The sequence below is a fragment of the Macaca nemestrina genome, chromosome 18, assembly GCF_043159975.1.
Source record: "Macaca nemestrina isolate mMacNem1 chromosome 18, mMacNem.hap1, whole genome shotgun sequence".
Classification (NCBI taxonomy): domain Eukaryota; kingdom Metazoa; phylum Chordata; class Mammalia; order Primates; family Cercopithecidae; genus Macaca; species Macaca nemestrina.
In genome coordinates this window covers 4,998,149-5,024,359 of record NC_092142.1, presented here as the reverse complement: position 1 = coordinate 5,024,359, position 26,211 = coordinate 4,998,149, and the positions used below count along the sequence as shown (strand labels likewise).

Sequence of the window (26,211 nt, the reverse complement as noted above, 5' to 3'; positions counted from 1 at the left end):
AATGAGAACGTGCACTATGCTGTTTGTATTTATATGCACAGGATAAAACAGCCACTGGGTCAACATGGGGGTCCCCTACACAGACCCCTCCCCTCTATCCAGGGCCCCAGCACCCTTTCTGGGCCAGGCTCAGGGCCCTGGGTCTCAGCTGGGGATGTGGAGGGGACCTGGTGCAAGGGGGAGGGCACATGGGTCTCAGCCTCGGACGTGGAGGGGACTTGGTGGGGGTGGGGGGCGCATGGGTCTCAGCCTCAGATGTGGAGGGGACTTGGTGGTGGGGGACGCAGCGGGGTGGGGCTCACGGGTTGGCAGGCTCCTCTGGGGGCTTCCTGCTGACTCGGGACTCAATGTGTGGAGCTCTTGAGAGCCTGGTGGACCCTGGGGCCTGCTGGGGGTCCCTCAGGGGTGGAATCAGCGGTGGCAGCAGCGGCAGAGGTGGCAGGGAAGGTGGCCGAGCTGGCATTGTCGGATGAGGGCCTGAGGCAGCTGAGTGGGCACTGTTGCTGGGGCACAGGGCTGGGAGGAGCAGAAGAAACCCCAGATGTGTGCCAAGAACCTTCCTGGGAGACACTAGCCTGATAGGGCCATCCCCACTAGGGAGAAGAGAAGCCCAGGACTAGAAGTGCTGTACAGGGCATGGCCGGCTGGGCGCCATACCTCGCCTGGGCCCTGGGCACCCTAAATGTCCTGGGTGGGTGACCCAATATAAATGAGACCAGAAATATTTGCTTAAGTGGAGCAGAGCCCCTGGGAAAGAACATGGAGCTTGGAGTCCACGGATCTGGGCTCAGCTTCCAGCTCACTAGCTCTGTGACCTTGGGCCACAGCTCAGGTGACCGAGCCTCCGCTCCCTCCTCTGGGAAATGGGCAAACAGTGCCTATCTCACAGCAGTCGGGATGAGGTTCAGATGAGATAAGGGAGAAACTGCCTTGTAAACTGTAAAGTACCCTCAGATGCCTGCTACATGGTGATTTGAACCAGAGGAGCTCAGTTCCTTCTAACCTCAGCTCCCTTGTCCCCACCCCTGCAGCTGGGTGGACGCTAGGGACAGATGCCTGGCCTGGGCCCCGGGGATGGCACCGGGTCCGGGAAGCATCTCTGAAGCGCCATGGGCAGGCAAAGCAGGCAGGAGGTGGAGGAGGTGGACAGGAGAGCCCAGGCAGGGTGTGGGGGATGGGATGAGACGAGGAGGGACTGGAGACTCTTCCAGAATCACAGCTGGGCTGGGGCTGGGAGCCAGGTACTCACGGGGGCAGATGGCACCCAACAGGGCGCTGGAGTGCACACGGTCATACAGGCTTTGTGACGGGGGACACGGAGCCTTCACAGCTTAGCAGAAAAGAAAAGAAGAGACAGGTGTGGGTGGCATCCACCCCTGGGCCTGTGTCAGGCCGATCCCAGCACCGGCCAGGCTTCTCCCTCTGTGGGACCAGCCCCATTTCCCAAACCTCCTGGTCCATTCCTTTATAAGACAATGTTCTTCCCTCCTTGCCCTCTTTTATTTTATTTTATTTTTTCTTGAGGCAGTGTCTTGCCCTGTCGCCCAGGCTGGAGCTTACGCAGCCTTGAACTCCTGGGCTCAAGCAATCCTCCTACCCCAGCCTCCCAAGGAGCTGGGACTACAGGTGTGCGCCACCACTCCGGGTTAATTTTTTAAATGTTTCTTAGGGAGGAGGTCTCACTATGTTGCCCAGGCTAGTCTGAACTCCTGGGCTCAAGCTATCCTCCCACCCTAACCTCCCAAAGTGGTGAAATTACAGGCGTGAACCATTGTGCCCAGCCTTCCTTGCCTTCTTGAGTCGAGAGTGTCTTAAGGCTAAGATAGAAAAGGAGCCTCTTTGAAAGAAACTCAAGGCCAGGGAGGAGTGCAACGTGACTCCAGCACAGTAAGACACAGGTGAAATGTGGGCAGGGCTATTTATGGTTTAACTGTCCCGCTGGGGGCCAGAGCACGCAAATGCCCCCACCCGCATCTTCCTGTTCTTCATCTTTTTTTTTTTTTTCATTATTCGAAGTAAAATCCACATGAAGTAAAATTAACCAGTTTAAATGCACAATTCAGAGGCATTTAGGACACACACAGCGTTGCACACCACCACCGTGACCTTGTTCTGAAACATTTCCATCACCCCAAAAGGGGCCCTGTCCCCGTTAAGCAGTCACTCTCCCTTTAAACCCTAGCCCCTGGAAATCACCAATTTTCCTTCTGTCTATAGATTTTTCTATTCTGGACCTTTCTTTTCTTTTTTCTTTCTTTTTTGTTTGAGACCAAGTCTCATTCTTTTGCCTAGGCTGCAGTGCAGTGGCGCAATCATGGCTCACTGCAGCCGGAACCTCCTGGGCTCAAGTGATCCTCCAGCCTCAGTCCAGTCCCCCAAGTACCTGGGACTACAGGGTGCCTCACCACGCCCCGCTAATTTTTGTATTTTTTGAAAAGGCGGGGTTTTACATGTTGCCCAGGTTGGTCTCAAACTTCTGGACTCAAGTAATCCTCCGGCTTCAGCTTCCCAAAGTGCTGGGATTACAGGTGTGAGCCACTGTACCTGGCTTTGAGTCTGTTTTGAGTTAGAAAGTTCTTTTGGGGAAATAAATGAGTGACAACAACAAACTGATCAAGATCTGGCCACAGACAGGTTTCCAACTGATTTCTACTACAGAACGTCCCTGATTTACGATGGTTTCACACTTACCACTTTTCAGCTTTAACATGGTATAAATCTATCACAATTTCAATATAATATATGGTAGTCAATAAGTTACATGAGGCCAGGCGCAGTGGTTCACAAAGTGCTGTAATCCCAGCACTTTGGGAGGCCGAGACAGGTGGGTCACTTGAGGCCAGACGTTTGAGACCAGCCTGGCCAACATGGCAAAACCCCGTCTCTACTAAAAATACAAAAAGTATCCAAGTGTAGTGGTGCACGCCTGTAGTTCCAGCCATTTGGGAGGCTGAAGTGGGAAGATTTCTTCAGCCCCAGAGGTTGAGATGGCAGTGAACTGAGATTGCCCCACTGCACTCCAGCCTTGGCAACAAGAGTGAAACTCCGGCCGGGCGCGGTGGCTCACGCCTGTAATCCCAGCACTTTGGGAGGCCGAGGCGGGCGGATCACAAGGTCAGGAGATCGAGACCACGGTGAAACCCCGTCTCTACTAAAAATACAAAAAATGAGCCGGGCGCAGTGGCGGGCGCCTGTAGTCCCAGCTACTGGGGAGGCTGGGGCAAGAGAATGGCGTGAACCCAGGAGGCGGAGCTTGCAGTGAGCCAGGATCGCGCCACTGCACTCCAGCTTGGGCGACAGAGCGAGACTCCGTCTCAAAAAAAAAAAAAAAAAAAAAAAGAGTGAAACTCCGTCTCAAAAACAAACAAACATAAAGCAGTTGACGCCATCATGATTCCAGTCCTGGCTTGCTGTGTGGGTCTTGGGAATGAATAAGCCAAGGTGGAAAGCCCCTCCCTCTAGGGTGACAGTCCTTGGGGAGGTCAGTGGATGAGTGGGGACAGGACTGGGTGCATCAGATGTGGACTCCATCTGCCCTGGCCCTCCAGCAAGCAGCCCTCAGCTGGTCATTTGTGAAACTCCTTGGCAGGTTGTTGGAGGGTGAAGGAGGTGGGGCAGGGCCTGGCATGAAGTCGCGGTTCATTAAATATTAAATATTAGCCACTGTTGTGATCCTGCCTGGTGATCCCTGACGCCCAGCCTGAGCCCTCCCAGCAGATACCAGGCAGGGGGCAGGGGCTGGAACGGCCAGTCCTCTCCAAGACGAGCCACATCCCACCAGGGAGAATGCAGGGTTTGAGATGGTGTCTGGCTCGCTTGGAAACAGGGTGTGTTGAATGGTGCTCCCCAAAAAGAGACATCTCCTAGAAGCTGTGAATGTGACGTTATTTGGAGAAAGGGTCTTTGCAGGTATAATTAGGTTAAGGATCTTGGGATGAGATCATCCTGGGTTAGGTCGGGCACAAATCCAAAGACAAATGTCCTTATGGGGGACAGAGAAGAGGACACACAGAAGAGAAGCCCACATGGGGACAGCGGAGTGCCAGGGAGTGCCAGCGGCCCCAGAAGCTGAAGAGCCAGGGAGGGAGTGCAGCCCTGCTGACCCCTTGATTTAGCATTTCCAGCCTCCAGGACAGTGGGAGGATCAACTCTGGCTGTATTTTGTTGTTGTTGTTGTCGTTTCGCTTTGTTCTATTCTTTTTTTTTTTGAGACGGAGTCTCGCTCTGTCCCCGGGCTGGAGTGCAGTGGCTGGATCTCAGCTCACTGCAAGCTCCGCCTCCCGGGTTTACGCCATTCTCCTGCCTCAGCCTCCCGAGTAGCTGGGACTACAGGCGCCCGCCATGTCGCCCGGCTAGCTTTTTGTATTTTTTAGTAGAGACGGGGTTTCACCCTGTTAGCCAGGATGGTCTCGATCTCCTGACCTAGTGATCCGCCCGTCTCGGCCTCCCAAAGTGCTGGGATTACAGGCTTGAGCCACCGCGCCCGGCCTTTTTTTTTTTTTTTTTTGACAGGGTCTGGCTGTGTCGCCCAGGCTGGAGTACAGTGGTGAGATCATGGCTCACTGCAGCCTCAAATTCCTGAGCTCAAGCAATCCTCCTACTTCAGCCTCCTGAGAAGCTGGGACTACAGACACACACCACCATGCCCAGCTAATTTGTTGTTGCCCAGGCTGGAACTTCAGCTGTTGTTGTCTTTTTTTTTTTTTTTTTTTTTGAGACGGAGTCTCACTCTGTCGCCCAGGCTGGAGCGCAGTGGCACGATCTCGGCTTACTACAACCTCTGCCTCCCGGGCTCATGCCATTCTCCTGCCTCAGCCTCCCCAGTAGCTGGGACTACAGGTGCCTGCCACCACACCCAGCTATTTTTTTTTTTTTTTTGTATTTTTAGTAGAGATGGGGTTTCACCATGTTAGCCAGGATGGTCTCGATCTCCTGACCTCATGATCCACCTGCCTCGGCCTCCAAAGTGCTGGGATTACAGGCGTGAGCCACGGTGCCCGGTCAATGGGATGGCGTGCCGCATGGGTCAGGAATGAAGGAACTTCAGCTGTTTTAAGCCACCCTCCTTGTGGTAATTTGTCTTGGCAGCCCCAGAAGGCGAATGCAGGGTGCCTCCTCCTTTGCCCAGCACGCTGATGAAACAGTCTCCCTTTCCTTTCTTCCATGTCTGGTGTTTAGTCTTTGAGTCAATGACGGCACAGCGGTGGCGAGAAAGAATTTCTGCTGGAGGGCCAGGCACAGAGGCTCATGCCTGTAATCCTTGCACTCTGGGAGGCTGAGGCAGGTGGATCACTTGAGGCCAAACATGGTGAAACCCCATCTCTACTAAAAATACAAAAATTTAGTTGGGCATGGTGGCGCGCACCTGTAGTCCCAGCTACTCAGGAGGCTGAGGCAGGAGAATCGCTTGAACCCAGGAGGTGGAGGTTGCAGTCAACCGAGATCGCACCACTGCACTAAAGCCTGGGCAACAGAGCGAGATTCTGCCTCAAAACGAACGAACGAACAAACAAACAACAAAAAGCCTCAGAATTTCTGCGGGTGGAGTTCAGGCCCCGGCCATCTTGTGGCTCCAGGACCACTCCTTACGGGGCGGTGTGTGGCTCCCACCCAGGGGCAAAATTTAGAACTCCTCATCCCCAAGGGGGAAGAGCCTTCGAGGGTTGTGTAGAGAACCCAGTGATGGACTCGAACCCAGTGATGGACTCCAGAGTCTTGGGATCCCAGCAGGAGCCGGCCAGAGCCGGGCCTCAGCACTGCAGCAACCACATTGACTGATTCCAGATGTGCACATGTCTGGGTCTCCCACTGACCCAACCCTTGCCTGTGATATTAACAGATAGCCTCTGGGGTCTGGCCCAAGTCTCCTCCTTGTCACCCCACTGCCCCACCCCAGTCTCCGCCCTCCAGGGAGACTTGGCGTCCTGAGCTCCTGCCTGTGCCTGGCTTCCACCCACCACAGGACCTTTGCACACACCGTTCCTGCCACACGACCACTCTCCTCTAACCTGACTCCTTCATCCAGCTAAGTCTTAGTCCCTCTTCAAGGGCTTCAGGGCAGCTGTCCAGTCCCCCCTCCGTGGACTGGCATCCCTTGGCACCCACCTAGCACCCTTCCTAGCCCATGGTTCTTCGTCACAGGCCATGGTCCTGTGGCCATGGCCCTCCCTCTGGTCAGCTGTTGATCTCAGCAGCAGCAGATCCTCGCTCTTGCAGTCTCCCTCCCCCATTGCAAAGACCGAGTCTCCTGGGGGCCTGCTGTGACCTAATTTTTGTGACTGATTGTGTGAGGACTCCCCGGTCAGGGATAGTGCTGGCTCTGGGCCCCACCTGCACCCTCTCACCCTGCCCAGCAGAACCAGGACCCCAGGCAAGGGTGCCCTAGGAGCCCGATGCCCCTCACCTGCCAGCTCCTTTGCAATGACTGAGGGCTGAGCCCCCCTCTGGCTGTTCATGCGGCCTTTGTACAGGATCCCATCCACGCCCAGGATGTCCACCTCAGCCTGTTGGATGGCCCAGGTCCTAGGTTAGGGAGCCCCCAACCCAGCCTCCCCTGAACTTTGGTGCACACAGAAGCCCAGAAGACAGAGTGCAGCCTCTGCTGGGGTCGCCCACCGCTCGGGGCCTGGTCCCACACTTGGGGCTGGGGTGCGCTGACGTCCACCCTCCGGGAAGGAGGCCCCAGCCAGACTCACGCTGTCATAGTCGATCATGTGGGGATCCCCATAGGGATAGAGCGTCGACAGGTTGCAGGACTTGCACTTGAGGCTGGCGGCGTTTTGGGGGCCGTCACCCCAGTCCTGCTGATAATCCTCCTGGATACTGAGGTCCTGGCGCTGCAGCCGCTGCTGTTCCCTGTGGCAGGGCAGTGGGTCAGCAGCGACCTGGAGACCCTGCACCCCAGAGCCCAGGATGGGCCCAAGGGCCTGGCCAGCACCGAGGGAAGACCAGCATTTCTTTCAGTTTGTGTTTAGCTGGCACAGCCAGGCAGGCATGGGGCCTGGATGGATACAGATGCACACAGTGGGGCAGAGGAATCAAATTGAGACCTGCATTTCCCCAGACCCAGCCATTTCCCTTTGGACCCCTGGCCCGAAGAGCGTGTCCTTCTAATTTCTTGATCTCAAGGAGCCAGGGAGGGAGGGTGACAGAGTCAGCGCAGGCCCCCATGTCCCTCCCCTTCCCATGGCTGTGGTGACTATTCACCAGTTCTTCCCCCACCTGGCCAGATGTCCCCACAGCAGGGTTGCAGGCTGGGGAGGTCCATAGAGCCGTGGGATGTCAGGAGGTTGAGGGGTGGGGCTGGGACCTAGGGAGCCAGCTGGGTGCAGTGGAAACCTGAGGGTTTGGACATCAGCCCTGCCACTTGCTAGCAGTGACCTTGGGCAGGACATTGCAGTTCTCTGAGCCTCAGTTTCTTCAGCTGTGACATGGGATGGCACCAGGATACATCTTAGAGGGCAGCTGTGAGGACTCAATAAGGCGCTCCGCATAGTGCCTGCCGGGCACAGCAGCGGCTGAGGGTCCCCCATCATCACCGATTTCCTCCGCCAAGAGACAGGGACATGGGCGTAGGAACCCTAGCTCACAGGAGGTTGTGAGATTTAAATAAGAAACCCTCTAACAGGTTTTGGCCCACAATAGATGCGCAGTAAATATGTCAGTTCCTCCGTCCGCCATCATCTCGTGGGCCTGTCTGCCGCCCCAGTCACCTCTCAGAGTGCCTGTCTTGCGAAGGGCTGGCCATGTCCAGGACAATCTTAGGTCCCTGGGCCTGGAGGATGTGTCTCTGCAGGAACAGGGTTCCCAGGCCCCAGAGCGGCCTCCATGCGGGGCGCCTACCCTGCTCACCTCATGTGTTGCCGCTGCAAGTACTCGTAGCTGTTGGCGCTGGCTGGCCGCAGCCGGGACAGCAGGTGGGCTTTGCGGATGGTGATCAGATGTCTATTGGAGGACAAGGGTGCAGCAGGGGCTGTGGGAGGCGTGCCAGGCCAGCAGAGGGCTCAGCTCCCACCCTTCCAGGAAGCCTTCCCAGTAGGAGGAAGGAGGTGCAGGCTCAGGTCGCCACCCTCAAATGCCAGAAGCGTCCACAGCATAGAAGTAGAAGAGGCCCCCCCGAGAGGCATCTCAGGAGCTCTGATCATCACAGTAAGACACAAAAAACAATTGTTCTATTTCCAAAAGTAAAAACCAGGCTAGGTGCGGTAGCATACACCTATAATGCCAGCACTTTGGGAGGCTGAGGTGGGCAGATCACTCGAGGTCAGGAGTTTGAGAGTAGCCTTGGCAACATGGCCTTTTTTTTTTTTTTTTTTTTTTTTTTTTTTGATATGAGGTCTCACTGTCACCCAGGCTGGAGAGCAGTGGCACAATCCTAGCTCACTACAACCTCACACTCCCGGGTTCAAGCCATCCTCCCATCTCAGCCTCCTGAGTAGCTGGGACTATAGGCAGGCACCATCACACAAGGCCACATATTTGTATATTTTTGATGGCTGTAGAACAGTGTATGTGGACATGTGTATCTTGAAGGCTGGGGAACCCTGTATATGAATGTGGATACACATGGCACATACAGAAGAGTGTAAATGGATGTGTATGGACTTGATGGTGCAGAACAGTGTATGTGGATGTGTAGACACCTGGTGCATACAGAATGGTGCACGTGGACGTGTATGGACTCGATGGCTGGAAAACGCTGTATATGGATGTGTAGACACACAGCGCGCATGGAACAGTGCACATGGAGGGGCATTGAGAAAACATCCACGGGCCCCACAAGCCCTTAGGGCCAGGGCACCCTGGGCGGCGGTACTCACGGGCCAGTCATCATCTCCACGGGCCGGTCACAAGAGATGCACTTCACGTGCTCGAACAGCTTCCTGAAAGGCACACGGTCCTCAGCCGCTGCCCCTGCTGGGCCCAGGCCATGTAGGGCTGAACCCCTCCCACGAGTGCCCAGCCCAGCTCAGCCCCACAGGTCCTGCAGTCTCCAACCACCCTTGTGGTTTCTCTGCCGCCCCAAACACAAGGGATGGCCTTTAAAGCTGTGTGAGGGGTGGTCTGAGGACAGGAGCCTCATTAATATTGGGTCCCTCTGCCTGGGGCACTGTCTGGGTGGGGGTCGGGGTCCTGGATCTGCCCAGGTCCCCTTCCCTCTCTGAGCCTTGGTTTCCCCATTGGCGGGAATAGGGCTGGATCACCTCTGCCAGCTCAGGACAAAGCTTCCCTCCTCCTCGGTGCTGTCAGCCACAGCCAAGCCCCTGTCCCCCATCCACAGGTCTGGAATCTTTCCTCCCAGAGCTTCCAGGGTGTGTCCCCCACAGCCTGGGCAGCAGGATTCCTACCAGGAGGGGCTTGGGCGGGCACTCACCTTCTAAAGCCGGCAGCACTGTCAGGATCCAATCTTAAGCCCTCAATCAGCAGCTTCCGGACTATTTTCCAGACCTCTTCCATTTCTTTCTTCAATGGATCCAGATCACTGTGGACTAGCTGCCAACAGCCAAGGTGAAGAAAAGAAAGAATAGTCATGAGTTCACACCCAGTCTCCTTCCAGAAGAGGGGTTGCAGCAACCTGGGGAGTTACAGGGTGTAACAAAATTCAACTAAACTAGTGAGGGAGTCCAGGAAAGGGAAAATGACACAGCTTCGATGAGGCTCAACCCCTACTAGATGCTATTGGTAGAGAGGAGCTGCAAGGTGAGCTTCCTGGCAGCCAAAGCAAAAAACACCATCAGCTACTGTCTCCAAAGGCCAAATCAAACCAAGCTCAACTGCAGGCAGGGAGGTCTGAGAAACCTTTCTCACAATGGTTCCGCTGCACCTGACATTCACACACTCAACACATGTTTATTGAGGGTCTGTATGTAAAGTGGGCAGGTTTATGGCATTTAGTATATTTACAGAGTTGTGAGACCATCATAATCAATCGTATTTATTTATTTTTAATGTTATTTATTTATTTTTGAGATGGAATCCCTCTCTATCACCCAGGCTGGAGTGCAGTGGTGCGATCTCTGCTCACTGCAACTTCTGCCTCCGGGTTCAAGCAATTCTTCTGCCTCAGCCTCCCAAGTAGCTGGGACTACAGGCACATGCCACCATGCCTGGCTTTTTTTTTTTTTTTTTTTTTTGAGATGGAGTCTCACTCTGTTGCCCAGGCTGGAGTGCAGTGGCACGATCTTGGCTCACTGCTAGCTCCACCTCCCAGGTTCATGCCATTCTCCTGCCTCAGCCTCCCAAGTAGCTGGGACTATAGGAACCTGCCACCACGCCCAGCTAATTTTTTAGGAGAGACGGGGTTTCACTGTGTTAGCCACGATGGTCTCAATCTCCTGACCTCATGATCTGCCCGCCTCATCCTCCCAAAGTGCTGGGATTATAGGTGTGAGCCACCGTGTCCGGCCTTTTTTTTTTTTTTTTTGAGAGGGAGTTTTGCTCTTGTTGCCCAGGCTGGAGTGCAATGGTGCGATCTCGGCTTACTGCAACCTCCGCCTCCCGGGTTCAAGCAATTCTCCTGTCTCAGCCTCTCAAGTAGCTGGGATTACAGGCACGTGCTCCCACACCCAGCTAATTTGTTTGTTTGTTTGTTTTACTTTTAGTAGAAATGGGGTTTCACCATGTTAGCCAGGCTGGTCTCGAACTCCTGACCTCAGGTGATCCGCCCACTTCAGCCTCCCAAAGTGCTGGATTACAGACGTGAGACACCACGCCCAGCCTAATTTTTGTATTTTTAGTAGAGACGGGGTTTCACCATATTGGCGAGGCTGGTCTCGAACTCCTGACTTCATGATCTGCCCGCCTCAGCCTCCCAAAGTGCTGAGATTACAGGTGTGAGCCACTGCACCCGGACTTATTTATTTACTTTTATTTTATTTATTTATTTTTGAGATGGAGTTTCACTCCTGTTGCCCAGGCCGGAGTGCAATGGTGCGATCTCAGCTCACTGCAGCCTCCACCTCCTGGGTTCAAGTGATTATCCTGCCTCACTGTCCCGAGTAGCTGGGATTACAGGCACCCACTACCATATCCAGCTAATCTGTATTTTTAGTAGAGACAGTGTTTCACTATGTTCCTCAGGCTGGTCTCGAACTCCTGATCTCAAGTGATCTACCCACCTATGCCTCTCAAAGTGTTGGGATTACAGGCGTAAGCCACTGTGCCTGGCCAAAAATATTTTTTTAAAGCAGAGATACAGTCTTGCTATGTTGCCAGCACTGGTCTGGAACCCCTGGGCTCAAGTGATCCTCCCATCTCAACCTCCCAAAGTGTTGGGTTTACAGGTGTGAGCCACTGTGCCACCTGATGGAGTATTTTTTTTTTGAGATGGAGTCTCACTCTGTTGCCTACACTGGAGTGCAGTGGCGTGATCTTGGCTCACTACAAGCTCTGCCTCCAGGGTTCACTCCATTCTCCTGCCCCAGCCTCCTGAGTAGCTGGGACTACAGGTACCTGCCACCACGCCTGGCTAATTTTTGTTGTATTTCGTTAGCCAGGATGGTTTCAATCTTCTGACCTCGTGATCCACCTGTCTCAGCCTCCCAAAGTGCTGGGATTACAGGCGTTGAGCCACTGTGCCTAGCGGCTGGAGTATTTTTTTTTTTTTTTAGTTACAGAAATGGTGACATTTCCCTAATAAATATTTGAGTGTGATAACATTTTATTCTATAACCACAATACGATTATGTTTAATACAATTAGCAACAATTCCTGACTTGGATGTCATCTCCAGCCCATTTGTAGACTTGCTTCAATTAAACCAGGAAACAAGTACAATCTCTTCACGTGTTGCTTTTGGTTGTTTTGAGCCCCCACCTTTTTTTCTGAGATAGGGTTTCACTCTGAGTGCCTGCCAGGGTGCTCCTGTTGCCCAGGCTGGAGTGCAGTGGCACGATTTTGGTTCACTGCCGTCTCAACCTCCCAGGCTCAGGTATTCTCTCACCTCAGCCTCCTGAGTAGTTGGAACTGTAGGTGTGTGCCACCACACCTGGCTTTTTGTTTTTTTGGCGGGGAGGACAGAGTTTCACTATGTTGCCCAGGCTGGTCTTGAACTCCTGGGCTCAAGCGATCTGCCTGCTTTGGCCTCCCAAAGTACTGGGATTACAGGCGTGAGCCACCACACCTGGCTGCAATGTCTTTTATGATGGAAGGCGGTTACCCTCCATCATCTCTCTAATATCCTGTTGGTTACACAAGCTGGTCCCATTCAACGTGGGAGGGGGCTACACAACCGTGTGAATACCAAGAGGTATGGCTGGCGACCATCCTGGAGCCTAACTATGCCTCTCTCCTGGGTAAGCGCAGGGATGTGGGGTGGAGGAGGGGAGTCTCTGAGGGTCCGTGACAGTCATTCATTTATTCATTCATCATTTACTGACTGCCAGTGATGTGCCAGACCCTAGGGAAATGTCTAGAGGAGCCATAGCCCTTTCCTCAATTAGTATAGTGTCGTAGACTGGAACAGTCAGTCCAACGAGAGTGCTACATGGTTCTTGCAACTGAGGTGGCTGGACTGACCCAAAGAGGTTAAATTAGGTTTAGAATCAGGCAGCTCTGGGTTTGAGTCCCAGCTCCACCATGAGCAGCAGCATTTCCTGAGGGAAGTATAATAACCTCTCTGAGGCTCAGTGTTCTCCTCTGTGAAATGGGGATCAATTCATGTATTGATTATGTATGGGGAAGGTGCCCAGAGTAAGGCCCTGTATATGTATATGTGTGTGTGTGTGTGTGTGTGTGTGTGTGTGTATAAATACATTGCAGCTTCTTACTTCCCCTCTTGGATCATTTGCTCTGGGGGATGCCAGCTGCCATGTCATGAGGCCACTCAAGTGGCCCTAAGGCGGAGTCCATGGGATGAGGAACTGAAGAGTGTTACTAACAGCCACATGAGGGAATTTCCTTTGAATTGGCTCGTCCAGCCTCATTCGAGCCTTCAGATGAGACCAGCCCTGGATGACATCTTGACTGCAATTTCATGGGAGACCCTGAGCCACCCAGCTAACCTGCTGGGTCACTCCCAAATTCTTGCTCCTCCTAAACTGAAAACGTTTGTTGTTTGCAGTTGCTAATTTCTGGGTTAATTTGTTAGGAAGAAAGTGAAAATCAACACAGGGACACTCACCTTCGTGTTCACATCCTTGCTGAGCTCCTCCACAGCCTTCTTCCACTTGTCCTCATGGATCGTGACCTTGAAGAGCATGCCCTGAATCATCTCGTTCATCCCCAAGGCCACAGACTCCAGGTCAGCTCGGCTTGCCTTGCCTGCCAGGGCGCTCCTGTCGGCTTTCTAGGGAGACAGGGAGTTCAGGGAGGTGAGGCTGCTGGGATGGAGGAAGGCAAAGCTGGGAGACATCACACCCCTTGGGTCTGGTGCTTCTAGTTTAGAACTCTGGACTTTTATCCTTGGCTTAAATGCAACCCTGGGGTCTATGTGGATTCAAACACGATCTTGAGATCAAAGCCAAGGTTTTCCTATAACAGGGAAGTTGATGTATGATTTTTATTATCATTATTATTATTATTGTTTTTGAGACAGGATCTTGCTCAAGGTTGCCCAGGCTGGAGTGCAGTGGCACAATCATAGCTCATTGCAGCCTCCACCTCCCGGGCTCAAGGGATCCTTCCACCTCAGCCTCCTGAGTGGCTGGGACTATAGGTATGTTCCACCATGCCCGGCTAATTTTTAAATTTTTTTTGTAGAGTTGTGATTTTGCTATGTTTCCCAGGCTGTTCTCAAACTCTCGGCCTCAAGTGATCCTATCATCTTGGCCTCCCAAAGTGCTGGGATTACAGGAATGAGCCACCCTGTGCACAGCTGATGTATGATTTTCAAGTTCACATAGAAGTGTTAATAATCCTCAATTGCTGAAAATGGGAGTTGATGTGACTCTTTTTTCTTTTCTTTTCTTTCTTTCTTTTTTTTTTTCAGACTGAGTTTTTGCTCGTCACCCAGGCTGGAGTGCAATGGCACAATCTCGGTTCACTGCAACCTCTACCTCCCAGGTTCAAGCGATTCTGCTGCCTCAGCCTCCCAAGTAGCTGGGATTACAGTTACCTGCCACCATGCCTGGCTGATTTTTTGTATTTTTAGTAGAGACGGAGTTTCATCATGTTGGCCAGGCTGGTCTCGAACTCCTGACCTCAGGTGATCCACCTGCCTTGGCCTCCCAAATTGCTGGGATTACAGGCATGAGCCACCACTCCCAGCTGACTCCTGTTTTCTTTTTCTGTTTTTTTTTTTTTGAGACGGAGTCTCGCTCTGTCGCCCAGGCTGGAGTGCAGTGGCCGGATCTCAGCTCACTGCAAGCTCCGCCTCCCGGGTTCACACCATTCTCCTGCCTCAGCCTCCAGAGTAGATGGGACTACAGGCGCCCGCCACCTCGCCCGGCAAGTTTTTTGTATTTTTTAGTAGAGACGGGGTTTCACCGGGTTAGCCAGGATGGTCTCGATCTCCTGACCTTGTGATCCGCCCGTCTCGGCCTCCCAAAGTGCTGGGATTACAGGCTTGAGCCACCGCGCCCGGCGACTCCTGTTTTCAATATGAACAAAGAGGGAGGGAAATTCTGGAAGGCTGTCTGGTGTGCTTCGCCTGGATGGCTCCGTTTCCCTGGGTAGGGGAGTAGGCAAGGCAGAGGACCCTCTGCTCACTCACTTCTCTCAGCTCCTCCTCCATCGTGCTCTTATTCACCTTGTTCATTTCCAGTCTTTTGATTTGAGCCTGGAGAGTCTAAGAACAGAAGCACAGGCATGTCTGCCATCCTAGAGAGCCTTGAGGGTAAAATACCAACCTCCCACCTCTACCATTGCCATGTGCTGGGGAGGCACAGCGGGCCGTACGGACAGCAGGCAGGTGGGCGTGGGCGTTAGAAGATGCGGGCTCAAGGGCTCCAGGTGCCCAGATGAGAAGGGAAGGAACATGCGACTTGGGACAAGCTGTCCCCTTAGAGGTGGTGTCATAGGAACTTTCCTCCACGGGGAGTTGGACCCAAACCAATGTGGACGATTTCACTCCCTGGATGTTTAAGGCATGTTCATCACTTCTGATCTGTCCTGGGGTCCCAGCAGGAATTCCAGTCTACTATCAACTTATCATAGCCTCATACACTGTGCCCAAGTGTTAGGGGAAAACCTCATGTCCCATCCTCACAACTCCACAAAGAACCAACTGCCCCCATGAATTCCACCCTCTCTCCAATTACTAGATCCCCCCTGTAATAGGAGCAGAAGCTGCTCCCCAGAGGGTCGGGCCACGGTTCCTGCAAAGCTGCAAACAGGCTTCTATTTCTCTCTTCCTGTCGCGTCTCCCTCTCACGCTTACGAACAGAACTCTGGACTTTCAGCTGGAACCCAGCTGCCCCGAATCAAGACTCCATTTCACAGCCTCCCTTATGGCTTAGTGTGGCCACTGGGGTGTCAACAGAAGTGAATGGGTATCTTTAACTTGGTTTTTTGTTTGTTTGTTTGTTTTTTACAGGCTGTCACCCAGGCTGGAGTGCAGTGGCACCATCTCGGCTCACTGCAACCTCCGCCTCCAGGGTTCAAGAGATCCTCCCACTTGGCCCAGCGCGGTGGCTCACGCCTGTAATCCCAGCACTTTGGGAGGCTGAGGTGGGTGGATCACGAGATCAGGAGATCAAGATCACCCTGGCTAACACAGTGAAACCCCGTCTCTACCAAAAAAAAAAATACAAAAATTTAGCCGGACATGGTGGCAGGCACCTGTAGTCCCAGCTACTTGGGAGGCTGAGGCAGGAGAATGGCATGAACCTGGGAGGCGGAGCTTGCAGTGAGCCAAGATCGCACCACTGCACTCCAGCCTGGGCGACAGAGTGAGACTCCGTCTCAAAAAAAAAAAAAAAAAAAAAAGAACAAAAAAAGAGACTATCCCACCTCAGCCTCCTGAGTAGTTGGGGTCACTGGCACCCAACACCATGCCTGGCTAATTTTTGTATTTTTAGTAGAGACGGGGTTTCACCATGTTGGCCAGGCTGGTCTCAAACTCCTGACCTCAAATGATTTGCCTGCCTCAGCCTCCCAAACTGCTGGGATTACAGGTGTGAGCCACTGTGCCTGGTTCCAATATGTAGTTTTCTATCCTTCCCCCTCTCTCTATTATCCGGAGTCTCCTGTGTCCATTATCCCGCTCTGTCTGTCTTTGCATACCCATGGCTTAGCTCACTTACAAGTGAGAACGTGCAGTCTTTGCTTTCCACTCCTGAGTTGCTTCACTTAGAATAATGGCCCCAGCCTCCATCCAAGTTGCTCCAAAGCCAAGGGACACCTTGAGCCACCAGAAGCTGGGAGAGGCGAGGAGGCTCCTCTAGAGCCTTCAGGTGGAACACAGTCTATGACACCTTGATTTCAGAATTCCCGCCTCCAGAACCCCTGAGAGTGATTGGCCGCAGCAACCGTAGGGAACTGATCCAACCAGCAGGTGGCAGAATCAGGATTCAAACCCAGGAAACGTCTATTCCCAAGCCTGGGCTCTGAACCGCATGCACACCAGGCCACCTCCCAGCCCAGCAGGCTTGGGCTAGTTTCTCTGCTGGAGTCTCTTGTTTCCTCCTCTTTATTTTAATTTATTTTTATTTTTATTTTTTGAGGTAGGCTCTTGCTCTGTCACTCAGGCTGGAGTAAAGTGGCATGGTCACAGCTCACAGATCACAACCTCCCAGGCTCAAGCAAGCCTCCTGCCTCAGCTTCCGGAGGAGCTGGGACTGCAGGTGACACCACCCACCTGGCTTTTTTTTTTTTTTTTTTTTTTTTTTTTTGCAGAGACAGGGGTCTGTCTCACCATGTTGCCTCAGGCTGGTCTGGAACTCCTAGGCTCAAAGTATCCTCCCACCTCAGCCTCCCAAAGTGCTGGGATTACAGGAGACATCAAACCTGGCCTTATTTATGCTTTTTATTTTTATTTTTTGAGACAGGGTCTCCATCTGTCACCTAGGCTGGAATGCAGTGGTGTGAGCTTGGCTCACTGCAACTTCCACCTCCCAAGCTCCAGTGATCCTTCCACCTCAGCCTCCCCGGTAGCTGGGAATATAGGTGCAGGCCACCATGCCAGGCTATATTCATGTTTTATAATCTTGTTATTTTGGCTGGGCACGGTGGCTAATGCCTGTAATGCCAGCACTTTGGGAGGCTGAGGTGGGCGGATCACTTGAGGTCAGGAGTTCGAGACCAGCCTGGCCATCATGGTGAAACCCCATTTCTACTAAAAATACACAAATTTGGCAGGGCGCAGTGGCTCACGCCTGTAATCCCAGCACTTTGGGAGGCCGAGGTGGGCAAATCACCTGAGGTCAGGAGTTCGAGACCAGCCTGGCCAACATGGTGAAACCCTGTCTCTACTCAAAATAAAAAATTAGACGAGTGTGGTGGCACACGCCTGTCATCCCAGCTACTTGGGAGGCTGAGGCAGGAGAATCGCTTGAACCCGGGAGGCGGAGGTTGCAGTGAGCTGAGATTGCACCATTGCACTCCAGCCTGGGCAACAGAGTGAAACTCCATCTCAAACAAAAACAAAAACAAACAAAAAACCCACAAAAATTAACTAGGCATGGTGGCGCACGCATGTAGTCCCAGCTGCTCAGGAGGCTGAGGCAGAAGAATCACTTGAACCCAGGAAGTGAAGGTTACAGTGAGCCGAGATTGTGCCACTGCACTCCAGCCTGGGCAACAGAGCGAGACTCCATCTCAAAAAAGAAAAAAAAATTAGCCAGGCATGGTGGCATGCACCTGTAGTCCCAGCTACTCAGGAGGCCAAGGTGGGAGGATCACTTGAGCCTAGGAGCTCAAGGCTGCAGTGAGCTGTGATTAGGCCACTGCACTCCAGTCTGGGTGACAGAGCAAGACCCCAGGCGACACTGGGAAACCTAAGTCTTACATGTAAGTCACATGGTAGAGAGCAAGACAGAGACACAGTCATGAGATCTCGCTCCCATCCTGCATTTGTCATCTAGAGGATTGCTATCGGACCTAAGAGTTACTGTTATTCCTCGAAATGGTTTTCCTAACACGAGTTGTGGAGTAATCCATCCTTCCTCTAGTGGTCATATGCTAAGTTCTTGCAATCTTACATCTGGTCTTCTTGGCCTTTTTTCGTTTTCTTTTTCTTTTTCTTTTTTTTTTGAGATGGAGTCTCACTCTCTCACCCAGGCTGGAGTGCAGTGGTATGATCTTGGCTCACTGCACCCTCTGCCTCCTGGGCTCAAGCAATTCTCCTGCCTCAGCCTCCCAAATAACTAGGATTACAGGCATGTGCCACCATGCCCAGCTAATTTTTTTTTGTATTTTCAGTAGAGACAGGGTTTCGCCATGTTGACCAGGCTTGTCTCAAACTCCTGACCTCAAGTGATCCACCCATGTCGGCCTCCCAAAGTGCTAGAATTACAAGTGGGATCCACCGTGCCCAGCCTTCTTGGCCTATTGATCTGCCTATTCCTACACTAGTTCTACATTTTTTTTTCTTCTTTAACTATTGGTAATACAAACCATTTGTGTGGTTCAAAATCGTAAGATTTTATTTTAGTTTAGTTTAGTTTTTGAGACAGAGTCTCACTCTGTCACCCAGGCTGGAGTGCAGTGGTATGATCTCAGCTCACTGCAACCTCCACCTCCTGGGTTCAAGTGATTCTCCTGCCTCAGCCTTCCTAGTAGCTGGGACTACAGGCGTATGCTGCCACATCTGGCTAATCTTTTTATTTTTTTTAGCGATGGGGCCTTGCCATGTTATCCAGGCTGGTCCTGAAGTCCTGGCCTCAAGGCATCCTCCTACCTTGGCCTCCCAAAGTGCTGAGATTTTTCCCAAGATGGAGTCTCGCTCTTGTTGCCCAGGCTGGAGTGCAATGGCGCAATCTCAGCTCACTGAAACCTCCGCCTCCCGGGTTCAAGCACTTCTCCTGCCTCAGCCTCCCAAGTAGCTGGGATTACAGGTGCCTGCAACCACGCCCAACTAATTTTTTTGTATTTTTAGTAGAGATGGGTTTTCATCATGTTGGCCAGGTTGGTCTTGAACTCCTGACCTCAGGTGATCGGCCCGCTTCACCCTTCCAAAGTGCTGGGATTATAGGCGTGAGCCACCGTGCCTGGCCAGCAATGAAATCTTGATAGCACAAGAGCCAGGAAGCCGGGACAAGGGTCCTGGGACCAGGGACGTGCTCTGTTTTGGCACGCTTGGCAGGCCTTCATCAGCTTCAGAGTCTTTCTAACAAGTGACAGCTATGGACACACAAGCAGACACTGCAGTCCCCGCTTACCCCCATGCTGGGTGCACGCTGGACATGCTGAATGGAATTGGCTCCAGCTCCATGGAGAAAGGGCACCAAGATGACCCCAGGACATGGTGGCCTGGGCCTCTCTGAAGAGCAGTGTTGGCAGGAAACCTGGTTCCTGACCAGTGGTGCACAGTCTGAGCACGTACTCCTGCGTGCAGTCCACCCACACTCGGCCCAGCATCTCCAGAGACAGCCAACCCTCCTGTCCACCCCTTCATAGGCTGTGAATTGGTTCCCCTTTAATGAGTTCTTTTCCATTCGAGGCTGCCTCAAGTGGGTCCCAGCCTGATTACAGTGTGCCGACCTTGGGGCAGCCATACGCCATGGGTCTCCTTGGTCCCTTTTCCCCTAGCACACCCCAGTGCATCCCAGCAACAGCCCCCTGACTTGGAAGACTTCATGGAAACAACTTTGGTGGGTTGCTGTTTATTCATTTATTTTTTGAGACCGAGTCTCGCTCTAGTCGCCCAGGCTGGAGTGTAATGGCGCATTCTTGGCTCACTGCAACCTCCGCCTCCCGGGTTCAAGTGATTCTCCTGCCTCAGCCAACTGAGTAGCTGGGATTACAGGCTTTCACCACCCTGCCTAGCTAATTTTTGTATTTTTAGTTGAGTCGGGATTTCACCATGTTGGCCAGGCTGGTCTCAAACTCCTGACCTCAGGTGATCCGTCTGCCTTGGCCTCCCAAAGTGCTGGGATTACAGGTGTGAGCCACTACTCCCAGCCCTTGGTGAGTTTTTTGCTTTTTGCTTTGTTTTCTTGAGACAGGGTCTTTCTGTGTCACCCAGGCTGGAGTCAGTGATACAGTCATAGCTCACTGCAGCCTCAACCTCCCACACTGAAGCAATCCTCCCCCCTCAGCCTCCCAGCTACAGGCATGTGCCACCACACCTGGCTAATTTTATAAATTTTTTTTTGTAGAGACAGAGTTTTCTTCTGTTGGCCAAGTCTTGAACTCCTGGCCTCAAGCAATCCTCCCTCATTACAGGTGTGAGTCACTGCACCCAAAGCACTAGAATCACAGGTATGAGCCACCACATCCAGCTAGTTTTTGTTTGTTTGTTTGTTTTTTGAGAGAGTCTCACTCTGTTGCCCAGGCTGGAGTGCAATGGCGCAATCTCGGCTCACTGCAACCTCTGCCTCCCGGGTTCAAGCGATTCTCCTGCCTCATCCTCCCAAGTAGCTGGGATTACAGGTGTGTGCCACTACACCCGGCTAATGTTGTATTATTATTATATATTTTTTAGACAGAGTTTTATTCTTGTTACCCAGGCTGGAGTTCAATGGCATGATCTGGGCTCACCGCAACCTCTGCCTCCCCAGTTCAAGCGATTCTCCTGCCTCGGCCTCACGAGTAACTGGGATTACAGGCATGTGCCACCAAGCCTGGCTAATTTTGTATTTTTAGTAAAGACAGGGTTTCTCCATGTTGGTCAGGCTGGTCTTGAACTCCCAACCTCAGATGATCCGCCCGCCTCAGCCTCCCAAAGTGCTGGGATTATAGGCGTGAGCTACTGCGCCTGGCCTAATTTTGTATTTTTTTAGAAGAGATGGGGTTTCACCATGTTGGCCAGGCTAGTCTCAAACTCCTGACCTCTAGTGATCCACCCGCCTCGGCCTCCCAAAGTGCTAGGATTATAGGCGTCAGCCACCGTGCCCAGTCCCAGCTAATTTGTTTATTTTTGTAGAGATGGGGTTTCCCTGTGTTACCCTGACTTTCTCAAACTCCTGGTCTCAAGTGATCCTCCCACTTCAGCTTCCCAAAGTGCTGTGATTACAGATGTGAGCCACCGCATCCAGCCTAAATATTTTTTTTATTATCATTTTTTAATTTTTATCACCCAGCCCAAAATGTCAGTAAGTATTTCTACCACTTGGCTCAGGGAAATGTAAGAACAGAACAGTTGGCACAAGAAGTTCTCTTAATCATTCATTGAGTCACTCAGCAAATGTGATGGGGCCTTCGCTATCCCTGCCCTTCCAGGGGCAGGTGACACAGTGGTCAAAAAGACAAACAGTGTCCAGGCCCTTCTGTTTATATGGATGGGGGGTGGTGGTGGGATTCGTTTGCTTTTCATTGAAGTATAATTTACACACAGTAAAATGCCAGTAAAGTCTCACCGCTTCCCAGCCTCACGTGCATCCCCACCTCCTGCAGAACCTTTGGGAAGGGTCGGAAGGTCTGATTGAGGAATTCTCCCCTTGCCAGCCCTTCTCCAGCCCCCCAGGCCTCCTAACCTTGAACTCATCCACACGAATCTCCAGCTTCTCCACTGCCTTGTCCAAAGTCACGTAGCAATCCTTCATTGCCTGTATTTGGTTGCCCCAAATTATCTCAAGTTCTTCCTCCTAAAAGGGGGAGACACAGACACCCCAGGCCTCTGCTTCTGAGGTCACCATGGCCGGGAAGGGGCCTGAGGGAGGGTTGAGGCCAAGAAGAATGTACCAGGCCAGGATAGGCGCCGTGGCTCATGCCTGTAATCCCAGCACTTTGGGAGGCCGAGGTGGGTGGATCAACTGAGGTCAGGAGTTCGAGACCAGCCTGCCTAACATGGCAAAAGCAGTCTCTACAAAAAATACAAAAATTAGCCGGGTGTAGTGGTGGGCCCCTGCAATCCCAGCTACTCAGGAGGCTGAGGCAGGATAATCGCTTGAACCCAGGAGGCAGAGGTTGCAGTGAGCTGAGATTCCGCCACTGCACTTTGGCCTGGACGACAAAGCGAGATTCCATCTCAAAAAAAAAAAAAAGAAAAAAAAGAAGGTATCAGACCAGGGTACCTTCTACCTGCCATTTTTTTTTTTTTTTTTTTTTTTAGACAGGGCCTTGCTCTATCACCCAGGCTGGAGTGCAGTGGCATGATCTTGGCTCATTGCAGCCTCCACCTCCTAGGCTCAAGTGATCCTCACACCTCAGCCTCCTGAGTAGTTGGGACTATAGCCACACACCACCATGCCTGGATAATTTTTGTTATTTTTTTGTAGAGAAGGGATCTCACTATGTTGCCCAGGCAGGTCTTGAACTCCTGAGCTCAAGTGATCTGCCTGCCTCAGCCTCCTAAAGCGTTGGGATTACAGGTGTGAGCCACCGCACTGGCCCCACCTGCCATCTGAACAGCCACCTGAGACACAGGAGAACCGTGCAGCCCCTGCTGGGCCCCCCGCACCAGTGGATCCGCTTTGCAAGGCAGCAGCTGCCTTCGTGGCCAGCTCAATTCCCCCCAGCCTCTTTTGCTACAGAACGCAGCTGCACCTGGGAGGGTGGTGGAGTCATAGAGTCTTCTGTCATCTCACCTCAAGCCATAATTGCCTCAAAAGCCCTTTGCCAGAGACACTAACCTTGAGCTTGGATTTCTGGAGGCTGCTAATCTTTTCTTGCAACATGTCCACTGTTGTCCCAAGGCTGGCAGAGCCTCCCATATTGGCTGAAAGCAGAGGACAGGGTGGCTGCTGAGGACTTGGATGGAGGAAGATGTTTGTGCTGGGCTCCAGCTGCTTCTCTTATGGAGCATCTCAGGCAGCACTGCCCAGTGGAAACGTACTGGGCCTTTCAGCTGGTGTTACTTATTTATTTATTTATTTATTTATTTACTTACTTATTATTTTTTAATTTATTTTTTGAGACGGAGTCTCGTGCTGTCACCCAGGCTGGAGTGCAGTGGCGCGATCTTGGCTCACTGCAACCTCTGCCTCCCAGGTTCAAGTGATTCTCCTGCCTCAGCCTCCCGAGTAGCTGGGGTTAAAGGCATGTGCCACCATGCCCGGGAAATTTTGTATTTTTAGTAGAGACGGGGTTTCTCCATGTTGGTCAGGCTCATCTTGAACTCGTGGTCTCAGGTGATCCGCCCACCTCAGCCTCCCAAAGTGCTGGGATTACAGGCAAGAGCCACCACACCTGGCCACAAGAGTTTTGGAGACTAATTTTGGCATGCCATTTTCCTCAGTTGCCAACTTTGGACCCTAACAGCCTCCTTGCCCTACGATAAGACCTCACTGTACATTCAAGAGAAAAGAATAGACTCGTAAGAGCCAAATGCTTAAGGCAAAGGAATGAATGGCTAATGGTGGAATGTAGATTTTGTTGGTGGAGCCCGATGAAGGACAGGAGGTACTTCTCAAAGGCTGCAGGGAGAGCCCCACTCCCTTGTGCCCTTCCCAGGGCCGGACCAGGCCTACCTAGATAACTCAAGCGCTGGTTCAGGTTGAAGGACAGCTGGGCAAACTCTTCTTTCAGGGAGTCGTGTTTGACAGGTATCTGGGCCATGTGGCTCATGGAATACCTGACAGCCCTCTTCTTGTCTTCAGGGCTTGTGGCCTGCTTGGCAGCCACCATGGCCTGGGACAGGGCTGTATCGGGACTGATGCTGGCAGCAGAGTAGGAGGGAGAGAGGATTTCGTAGTAGATTTCGGAATCATCGCCCAAGGCCTGGGATTCTGTGGCTCCCCGGGAAGGCCCTGCACCCAGGACATCTGCAAAGACCCCTAGGGGCCCAGCTGCAGCCGTGTCTGTTGCAATGGTGGCCATTTTGGTGGCTGGGGAGTCCTTGACCAACTTGGCAGCAACCTTGGCTGTCTGCGCAGCGGAGGATGCGGCGGCTGCATAGGCTGCGGCAGCGGCAGCGGCAATGGCAGCAGTGGTTTTCAGCCGGTGAAAGGCAGACCGGGGAGCCTTAAGCTGTGCTTCCTTGGGGTCCCCCTCCTTGCCAACTCTATCCTTGGGGGCCCCGTCCTTGCCACCTCTATCTTTGGGGACCTCATCCTTGTGAGCTCTATCCTTGGGGGCCCCATCCTTGCCACCTCTATCCTTGGGGGCCCCATCCTTGCCACCTCTATCCTTGGGGGCTCCATCCTTGCCACCTCTATCCTTGGGGTCCACATCCTTGCCGCCTCTATCTTTGGGAACCCCATCCTTGCGAGTTCTATCCTTGGGGGCCCCATCCTTGCGGGCCCTCTCCTGGAGGCCCCTCAGGATGGGGACATCATTTTCCTCCCCCTTTTCTTGAATAGCTGTGAGCTGGAGGTCTTCTCCCTGGCGAGACTGATATGGCTGGAGTGGTTGAGGCCACGCTGAGGCAAACTCGGTGGCTGGTGGTGGGGCCCTGGAGGGTTGAGGCTGAGTTGGCCGCAGGACACCTAAGTCCCACAAAGGCCAAGAGCCCATCCTGGGCCAGCCTTGGGGAAGAGGCCAGCGTCTTGGGAATGCAGGCCAGCCTCCTGGTGGTGGAGGCTGGGCACCTGGGGCAGGCGCAGGTCCAAGCATAGGCCAAGGTGCTGGCAAGGACCCAGGTGTCACACTGGACCCTGGGACAGGCCCCAGGGCAGGCACAGGCTCCAGCTCCAGCCCCAGCTCTGGCCCTGGCACAGGTTCAGTCCCAGGTGCAGGCCCAGGTGCAAATGCAGTTGCGCGCCCAGGTGCGGACTCAGGTGTGAGGGCCGGCGGCTGCGCTGGCTCCTGGGCACTGCTGAGAGAAACTGCTTGGGCAGATGACGAGTCCTCCGGGAGGAGCTCCGGGACCTCGTAATGCCAGACAGTCTGCAGCAGCTGGGGGTTTTGGACAGGTTCGGAGACCTGGATGGCACGAGTAGCTTCAAGGTACTCGGTGGTCTGGGCCAGGGCAGCCTCTGGGAGCTGATCCATGGACTGCCACAGGTCCAGCTGTGATGAACCAATTTCCTGCAGAAGAGGGGGCCGAGGGGCTCGGCTGGCTTCCATCCCCACCTCCCACTCTCAGCCGCCCGCCCGCTCCTCAGCTTCCTGCTAACCTCCCCTTCCTTCCTCACTCACCGAAGCGAACATGGCCTCATGGAGGCCACTCCAGAGCACCATGTCCTCGGTTTTGGGGATGGTTTGAAACTTATTCTGGAGAGAAGCCTGCAGGGTAGGGGTAGAAAATGAAGGGTGTGAGCCTGGAGGGGGCAGTGCCCCCCACACCTGCAAAGAAACCTTTCCAGGCTGCGTTCTCCTTCTTGACCCTCCGTACCCTCAGCACCCAGGACACGGGAGGAGTGGGCCTCACCACTTCCCGCTGCAGTGAGATCATCTTCCGGTTCTGTATTTTGAAGTCTTCAGCGAAGATATCCATTCTTTCTGGGTGTACCTGTCAAAGGAATCGAGTCTATGGACTGGGGGTCCAGGTTCTGTCCCACCCCTGCCTTTTCCCGCAGCTCTAGCTGACTAAGAGCTTGAGAAGGAAGAACAGGTTCCAAACCCAGTGCTTCCCAGGGAGTGGGAAAGGGCTCCATGGGCAAACAAGTTTGGGAAATGCTGGGATTAAAAGCATGTCAGGCCAGGCACAGTGTCTCATGTCTGTAATCCCAGCACTTTGAGAGGTCAAGGTGGGTGGATTGGCCGGGCGCGGTGGCTCACGCCTGTAATCCCAGCACTTTGGCAGGCCGAGGCGGGCGGATCACAAGGTCAGGAGATCGAGACCACGGTGAAACCCCGTCTCTACTAAAAATACAAAAAATTAGCCGGGCGCCTGTAGTCCCAGCTACTCAGGAGGCTGAGGCAGGAGAATGGCGTGAACCCAGGAGGCGAAGCTTGCAGTGAGCCGAGGTCACGCCACTGCACTCCAGCCTGGGGGACATAGCGACACTCCGTCTCCAAAAAAAAAAAAAACAAAACCAAAAAAAAAAGGTGGGTGGATCACTTGAGATCAGGAGTTCGAGAGCAGCCTGGCCAACATGGTGAAACACCGCCTCTAGGAAAAAGAGAAAAATTAGCTGGGCCTGATGGCATGAGCCTGTAATCCCAGCTATCGGGAGGCTGAGGCAGGAGAATCACTTGAACCCAGGAGGCAGAGGTTGCAGTGAGCTGAGATCGTGCCATTGCACTCCAGCCTGGGCAACAGAGTGAGACTTTGTCTCATAAATAAATAAATAGCATTTCAACAAGTTTCTGTATTGCAGAACTTCCCAGAGTGTTGAATGAGCAAAAGCA

General features: G+C 53.0%; 1 protein-coding gene across 4 annotated transcripts in view; it reads right to left on the bottom strand.

Moving 5' to 3' along the window:
- The window catches only part of C18H16orf96 (chromosome 18 C16orf96 homolog), a 42,721-nt gene continuing 16,510 nt past the window's right edge, over window positions 1-26,211 (bottom strand). For 2 of the 4 annotated variants that reach the window (XM_071084032.1, XM_071084035.1), the window contains exons 3-16: window positions 25,289-25,369; window positions 25,057-25,143; window positions 23,448-24,945; window positions 22,611-22,696; window positions 21,513-21,623; window positions 14,651-14,725; window positions 13,121-13,285; window positions 9,374-9,492; window positions 8,820-8,882; window positions 7,852-7,944; window positions 6,696-6,855; window positions 6,404-6,503; window positions 1,250-1,330; window positions 1-516 (exon numbers count right to left, since the gene is read on the bottom strand). In XM_071084032.1, the coding sequence (XP_070940133.1) occupies window positions 299-516; window positions 1,250-1,330; window positions 6,404-6,503; window positions 6,696-6,855; window positions 7,852-7,944; window positions 8,820-8,882; window positions 9,374-9,492; window positions 13,121-13,285; window positions 14,651-14,725; window positions 21,513-21,623; window positions 22,611-22,696; window positions 23,448-24,945; window positions 25,057-25,143; window positions 25,289-25,369 (2,937 nt within the window). In that variant the 3' untranslated portion in view covers window positions 1-298. The other 2 variants (XM_071084034.1, XM_071084033.1) reach the window with 2 other exon arrangements.